The sequence below is a fragment of the Euphorbia lathyris genome, chromosome 8 (genome assembly GCF_963576675.1).
Source record: "Euphorbia lathyris chromosome 8, ddEupLath1.1, whole genome shotgun sequence".
Taxonomy (NCBI): domain Eukaryota; kingdom Viridiplantae; phylum Streptophyta; class Magnoliopsida; order Malpighiales; family Euphorbiaceae; genus Euphorbia; species Euphorbia lathyris.
The window spans coordinates 43,713,591-43,721,695 of NC_088917.1; the positions used below are offsets into that span (position 1 = coordinate 43,713,591).

The following is an 8,105-nucleotide window of genomic DNA, read 5'->3' on the forward strand; positions in this document are numbered from 1 at the left end:
CAACATGATGTATGGTAATGTCACCCTCATATGATGCTTAGATATTTCTTGATCTATTAGTGAACTGATAAGTTCGAATAAGCAATATCTAATTGCTTCATTCGGGTCCGGCCACATGATTCTCAACTACACAAATCATGTGGCCGATGATATCTGCTCTCCCGTAGGAGAGTGACAATTCCTGCACTTCACCCATGGTCCCTCAACATGATTCAGAATATACATGGATAACCCATACTTGGCACTTCACTCATGGTCCCCCATCTAGGTCCCAGTGATTTTGGGTCTAATGACTCATCAATGAGGATTACATGAGAACCACTTATGACATTGTTACCATGTGGTGTTCTCATAGTGGATCATTCAGAGCTTACTGTTTCATAAGCCCTCATTCCATGGTCTGACATCGAATGTCTGTAACGAGTGAAACAATATCACAATCAAGGCACATAATAGTCTTTCATTCATTATCGTTTTAGTATCTTATTACCTCACGGTTTCACTTGCCAACATAATGAACCTATCAAACATGAGGAGATCACTAATCAATGATACTCTATTGTGTCAGTTCGTACAACTAAATTTAACATAACTTATTATTGCCTTACAATTAAGAGTATTGTCTAGATATAATGTCTCAAGACTAGGGGATAGTCCAATAGTCCCGATACGAACAGATGAGAGTCAATTTTTTTAGAAAACGGATAGTCATACCCGAGTCTGGATAAAAAAGAATAGAGTCGCCCAACTCTATATAAAGCCACTTGACTCTATTTGCCAAAGTCGGTACATTTTGGATTTTAGGGAACTTTTTTCCTATAACTTGTGGTAGGAAACAATGTTGAGTTGCAGGCTTAACTTTTACAATTTATGCATGATTCTGCAATAGGAGGCCATTCTAAGGCCTATGCTACATACAAAAGATCGTAGTTGCTTTTTTTATTCGAAGGGTATGGAGAAGGATGTGAGGAACTATTTAAGAAGCCCAAGGCTACTACAGCCTTTGCCAATTCCTGAAGCTATTAACATGGATTTCATTGTTAAATCTAATGGCAAAAAGGTCATCTTTGTAGTGGTTGATAGATTAAGTATGTATGTACACTTCCTTACCTTATACTGTTGCAACAATGGTTGAACTCTTTTTGAACAATGTGTACAATCTACATAGACAGCGATCCAGATCCTGTTTTCATTAGTTCTTTTTGGACTGAACTGTTCAAGCTACATGGGGTGTCCATACTCAAATCTTCAACTTACTACCCACAAACTGATAGACAGACATAAGTGGTTAATAGATGCTTTTGAGACCTACCTTAGATGCATGACAAATTGTAATCCTAAAAAGTGGGAAAATTGGCTTTCTCTAGCTAAGTGGTGGTACAATACAAATTTTCACACCACTACACAATCAACCCCATTTGAGATGGTATATAGGACCCCACCTTCCCTGCATGTTCCCTACTTTCCTAGGTATTCCAAGATTGCTTCTGTTAACCAATTGTTCAAGGATAGAAATATGGCTTTTCAAGTAATGAAGTGTAATTGGAAATACCTATTGCAGAGGGCCCAATTAAGGATGAAACAAAGTGTAGTGCAACTTTCAAATCACAAATTATCTCCTTTTATACTATGGTCTCTTATAGACTCAGACATCCAATAGGATCCTCCATCCACCCTGTTTTCCATGTGTCCCAGCTAAAGATGACATGGATGACCAGTCACCATTTCCTATAGCATGTTTGGATCGCAAGATGGTGGTCAAACGTGGTAATCAAGCAGCTACCAAGATCCTAGTTCATTGGTCAGGACAAGGTCATTGTAAGGGAAGTGGACTGATATAAAGCAAAATAAAGCATTGTCATTTAACATTTTGTTATTTACGAGTTTCATTTTTCTTGTTTGTTAGTGAGTTAGTTATAAAGAGCAAGAAATGATTGACACTTGTAATTTTGTAACAGTCTGCACAACATATGTGCAATAGCTATTCTCATATGTAATTCCCAATTTGATTGTTATGAATGAAAATACGGAATTCTCTCCCCTTCACTTAGGCCTTATTTGATAAGCCACTTAATGACTTAAATTAAAATATTAAACACTTATTTAATTTAAATGTGTTTGATAACAATTATTTCTCCACCACTTAAATTAATAAATTTAGTTAAAAAACACTTATTTTGATAAGTTCAAATTTTTAACTTAATATTTTAAGTTAAACATTATCAACTAATATTTTTATAATAATTATATCACTCAATATTTTCAGCACTTATAATATTCAGCACTTAAAATTCAGTACTTATTTTTTCAGTACTTAATTTTCAGTTTTATCAAACGGCACCTTAGATTCTTCTTCTTCGAAAAATCTCTTCCTCACTTAGATTCTTCTTCCTAAAATCTATAAGATATCAAAATTTAGCTGCAAATAAAATTTCATTAGGTTTATAAGTTGCTTTCTCCTTATATTCATTTTGCAGAAATAGAAGACAAATATGGTTTACATTTGTTTCTAACTCAGTAAGGCATTTAATTTATTTTTTTCTTTGAAAATTCTGATTAATGCAACTCCACTTAACGGGCACTGAAGACAACAATAAGGATGATGCTGAGCTAAAAAAACATGCTACATTGACCAAAAGAAAAACTTATTTGCAAGAAGCTTTCATTTTTGCCCTCTACACATAGATATATAAGGAGGGGCCGTTATTATTATGCCACGAGCCAAGAATGCTTGCGAAAAAAAAAAGTTCAGTAGAGCAATGAAATGAAGCACCGTTCCAGATTCTTGATTCTATGCAACCCGAGTAGCAGCTGCATGTATAGCGTCTGCCAGATGAGGCACTGTCTTGGAGCTCAGACCAGCCATGCTTATCCTCCTGCATACACCATCCCATTATTCCAAATTACAAAGCCACAACACATTGGAAAACTCAAATTAATATGATGGAAAAGCTTATTACCCATCAGATGTCATGTAGATGTGGTACTCCTTAGTCATGAAAGCGACTTGCTCCGAGTTCAGGCCAGTGAATGTGAACATGCCAATTTGTTTAATAATGTGACTCCAATCACCAGGTGTTCCTGTCAAACAGGAATATGGATTAGATAAAAAAAAAAAAAAAAAAAAAAAAAATTGCAATCCTGGATGATGCTCCCAGAATTCCATACACAAATGTATTGTGCACAAAGGATATGCGCCTTAAGTGCCCAACACTTTGAGCTCCAGACTAAGCAGTGCATATAAGTTCCATTCTTCATTCTAGAATCTACATTTAGTTGTCTATTTACCCAAAAAAAAAAAGTTATCATGCTGTTCCTATAATTTCGAAAAGCACATATATGCATTTTGGGCAATCATTTGCTCGTGCAAGTAAGAGTTGATTATGTTCCCTAAACCCCTAAAAGTTCATCACTGACTGAATTCTAGTCTTCTGCAGCACCAGATAAGAGCTGTGCTCCAAGGTCTAAAATCACAACTGATTAGGAGAAAAGATATGCTCAACGCTGAATACACTATTACACTCTATGAAGCACCGATACTTCCCGGAGGTCACCGTACGCGTATCCGATACTCCGGGTGCGGGGATTCGCCGGGGATTCGCGGGGATACGTACGGGATTCGCCTGGGAAGTATCCCCTTTTTTCTTTTTCTTTTTAAATGAGGGGATACGCGGGGACACGCCGGGGACACATCGGGGATACTTCGGGGATACTTTAAGGATTTTTTTAAAAAAACTTTGAAAGTATAAGGGTTTTTTTTTTAAAAAACTCAGTAAATAGAAGGATTAAAATGAAATAATCCAAGATTACTGGTATTTGTGGTTTTATAATGACTTGAGAATATTATTTGTGTTTTTATAATGACTTTATGAATATGATTTGTGATTTATATATTTATGTATCTTTTGAATTTTCATTATAAATGATATATATATATTATTAATTATATATAAAATTTGTCGTATCCCCGCCGTACCCGTATCTCATATTTTTTAGAAATGCTGTTTGCCGTACCCGTACGCGTACCCGCACCCGTATGCGTACCCGTATCGGTGCTTCATAGATTACACTGAAATGTCACAACTTCCCACTGGTGCCAAAAATCCAAGTGGAGAACAACTATACGATTGATAACGTGGCCAAAATGACTAGTAGTAAGGAAGCACATTATAGGGGTTCCAAATAGATAAGGGAAACTCAAGGATGGGTAACCTCTAGCACGCAACGCATCAAAAAGTTGCTGTCTCATGCTGATAATGCGATCAGCCATAGCCTTCAGCTCAATAGTCCACTCATTGTACAAATTCCTGCACCCAAGCCAGAAAAATAAGAAGTCAAATAACAAGCATGGAATTTACACTCATTTGGCATTTGCCTCTACATAATTATTGCATTCTTCCCTTTTGAAGGAAAATATCAAGAACAAAAATTATGGTTGAAAATGTAACAATTGGTTCACCACTAATGCAAATAACACCTTGCTAGATTCGACGACCCAAGCACAATTTCTATATCGTTACCTATCTTTTAGTATAAAAGCCACTATAGATGCACCATGAATGGGCGGATTTGAATACATTGGTCTGATCACAAGTTTCAGCTGGCTCTCAACCTTGCTTGCAATATCAGCAGTGCTGCATACCTGCAAGGATATGAATACCATCAGATCAAAAAAATAAGATGAATTGGCTGATAAAAGAATCAATCGTTGAATTTTGTGTTGAAACACTGTACAATTTTAAGAAATCACAGATCTTTTTAGATTTAATACAATGCAGTCAAACCAAAGAATGCAAAGACAATTCTACTTAGATAATCAATTAATAACATTTCTATATATAGAAAAATTAGAAGCATACAATGCTCAAGGCACCAACACGTTCCCCATAGAGCCCCATGTTCTTTGCATAGCTTTGAGCTGCAAGAAGTTCACCGCCATCAGCAACAAACATGCGAATAGGTTGTGCATCAGCATCCAGACTTCCACTTGCAAATCCCTGGGACATCATAATTCGAAAGCTCATATGAGATGATTCAATATAAAGAGCATCTTCTGAATTACCCGGACAAATGCTATCAAGCTAAGAATATTCCTTACTGCTGTTATGCACTGAAAGTAGATTACCTGATATGCACTATCAAAGAAAGGCATCAACCTTCTGGATCTCATCAACTTCCTGATCTGCTCCCACTGCTGAAGTGTTGGATCAACACCTGTGGGATTATGAGCACATGCATGGAGTAGTACAATAGCTCCAGATGGGGCAGAACCAAGATCTTCCAACAAGCCTTTCAACCACACGAAGAAAATATCAAACATAAAAAATAAACCAGAAAATTCTAACAAGGAAAGTAGAATTTACAGGATATCCAGAGAAAATTTATTTTCAATAGAATTCAAATTCAGTCATAGATCCAAACCTAAAATCAAAATATGACAAAGAATTGGTAAATGAAATGTTAGGCAGTTAATAGCTTATGTTGTAGAAGGTACCCAACCTTGGAAGTTCAGTCCACGTGTTGCTGGATCATAATAACGGTAAGTTTTGACTGATAAGCCAGCCAAAGTGAACACCTTGGGGTGGTTTCCCCATGTTGGCTGGGGAATGTATATGGTATGCTGCATTACAAGGCAATCTCTAAGGATCAGATGGACGGACCCACATTTTGATAGAAAATACAAATGACAGTCAAATGATTAAACAGCTTACTTGGTGATAATGTTTGGCCAAAAATTCAGCTCCAACCCTCAAAGAGCCGGTACCAGACAAGCATTGAACTGTAGTGATCCTGTTTTCTCTAATAGCAGGGCTATTTTGAAGAAAGAAAAACAGGGAATTAGGTAAGCATATAGGAAGTGTATATAGAAAAGCAATGCAAGACTAACTATGATAAAATAAGATATCAGACAAAAACATACCCATAAGCAGTACCTGTCAGCACCAAAAATGAGCTTAGCACTCAATTTGTTGAAATCAGCCAGTCCAGTAATAGGGAGATACTCCTTTACACGTGATCTGCAGGAAAAGTTAAAGGAAATTTTGAAACCAACTTCTAAGTAGAAGTGTTCTTGCAGAAACAACTAACAATAATTAAAAAAAAAAAAAAAAAAAAAAACTCACCTGTCATTAACGAGCTGTTGTTCAACTGTTCTCACTACATTTAAAACAAGAGGTTTTCCTTCCTAGTACACAAAGAAGCCATTCTTTAAGTCTTAAAGACATTCATATAGTTTACTTATATAATGCTGCAAAGTCCATCCATTTTGCCTATGAGTAAGCGACACTTCAAGTCTATTCTTACTATAAAATTAAATATAATAATATAAGTAAAATTAATTATATATTATATTATATTTTTTTTATGAGTAAAAAAAAAGCGACAGTTTAACTCCATTCTTACTTTTTTTTTTTTATATATTATATATATATAAGAATATTTTATATTATATATATATAAATTGATTGGGATAAAAAGGATTTGTCATGCTGATCCATTATAGAAAAAAATCCAAAATGACATTTGTTCTCGTTTAAAGAAAAGTTGAAGTAAAATAGGGCAATTGGGATAATTAAATCATTCATATCAGAATCAGATCCAATGAAAATAAAGTTAAAGATGAGAGAAATTGAAAAGGGGAAAGGAAAAAGAAAAAAAGTGACCTCGGTTCGATAGGCACCAACGCCCAAATTGAGCTTGACAGGACTGGGATCTTTGTTATATGCGACGGTTACCTAAAGAAGAAAAAAAAAAGGATGAAGAGATGGTGGAATGAAGATGTAAATGAGAAAAAGGAGAAATGGATACATACACCAAGAATAGGGTCTTCAGGACCGCGAAGAACGTGAGAGAAAACGGAATTGTGATGGTAACCGGAAGTAGGAGAAGCGGAGATGGAAGAAGTATGAGCGTGGTGATGGAGAGCGAGGTGTCCAGCGAGAACGGTTATCCTCCGATCAGACGAGGAATTTGAATCAGAGATCATGGTGGTGGCTTTTTCTTTGTTTAGATGTGATTTGGAGAAAGATGATAGAAGAAGAAAAAGAAAAGTAGAGGTTATATTATAGGAAGAGAAGTTACGCGGGGGAAATGATCTGTTGACGCAACACAAATATTTGGCCCCACTTTCGGAGTTATTGTTCTAACAACTTATTTTATTTAGTTTAGCCTTTATTTATATGAATTTTATCTATCTTCCTCTAGAAATATTCAAAATGAAAATAAATAAATAAGGTGGCACGGTGTTCAAGACTATCTCGATCCGTTTCCTAAATTCCTCGTCTCTATCTCATTATTTTCCTTCAATTTACTTTTTCCTTTTCTACAAAATTATTTTTTTTTTTTTGTAAACTATTAGGGTAAAATGAAAAATAAAAATGTGATTTTTACTATTGGCAAACATAATATTATATTGTAAAAGTTTGCAAGGCATTTATTTGTGGAGAATGATAATGTATTCATCACTCATTCTTGAATGTCACTTGTAGTTTTCAAAACTGATGCTAAGTTGGAAAGAAATATATGAAAATCAATTCGGTGGGGGTTTTATCCATTTATATATGTTATTTTTTTTAATTGTTTAACAATCAAAATTTAACAATGTAATTATGTTAGGGATATGTGAAAGTTTTAATTCACAGATAATCTATCCAATATAATGAATTTCAAACTGTTGTTATTAAAAAACTTAATAGTATAATTAAATTATACTTTTTTTTATTATTATTAAAGATTGGTTAGCGAGGAAGGGTAAGTGGCGGACATCCCAGCTATGCTGGCACCCCACCACAGACCTAAAAAAAGCTCCGAACCAAATTTATTAAAAGAGTAAATAAATGTCATAATACAAAAAGAATAAAGAATAAAATGAAGCCAAAGAATTAGGAAAAACACGATCATGAAAAAAGACCGATCCAAAAAAATCCGGGACAACATCCCACCAAGTCGAAGCTGTTGCCGTCCGTCCATAATTTGCAAGCGAATCTGCAACATGATTTTCTTCACGAAAAATATGAGACACCACAAAAGCCACAGAATTGATCTGATTTAAACAATTGAACCATTTTTATCTAAGCAACCAAGGAACCGAACAAGATTTAGATTTG

The 8,105-nt window shown here is 35.1% G+C and overlaps 1 protein-coding gene across 1 annotated transcript; it reads right to left on the reverse strand.

Moving 5' to 3' along the window:
* Positions 1-2,582: 2,582 nt before the first annotated feature.
* On the reverse strand, positions 2,583-7,096 carry LOC136202727 (aspartate aminotransferase, cytoplasmic). The gene is made up of 12 exons (XM_065993543.1): positions 6,812-7,096; positions 6,663-6,734; positions 6,123-6,184; positions 5,934-6,017; positions 5,712-5,811; positions 5,500-5,620; positions 5,126-5,289; positions 4,860-4,997; positions 4,521-4,642; positions 4,213-4,307; positions 2,961-3,081; positions 2,583-2,876 (listed from the first exon to the last, which is right to left on the reverse strand). The coding sequence occupies exons 1-12, from the start codon at positions 6,983-6,985 to the stop codon at positions 2,792-2,794; spliced, it is 1,338 nt and encodes a 445-aa protein (XP_065849615.1). The 5' UTR covers positions 6,986-7,096; the 3' UTR covers positions 2,583-2,791.
* Between the last annotated feature and the right edge of the window lie 1,009 nt (positions 7,097-8,105).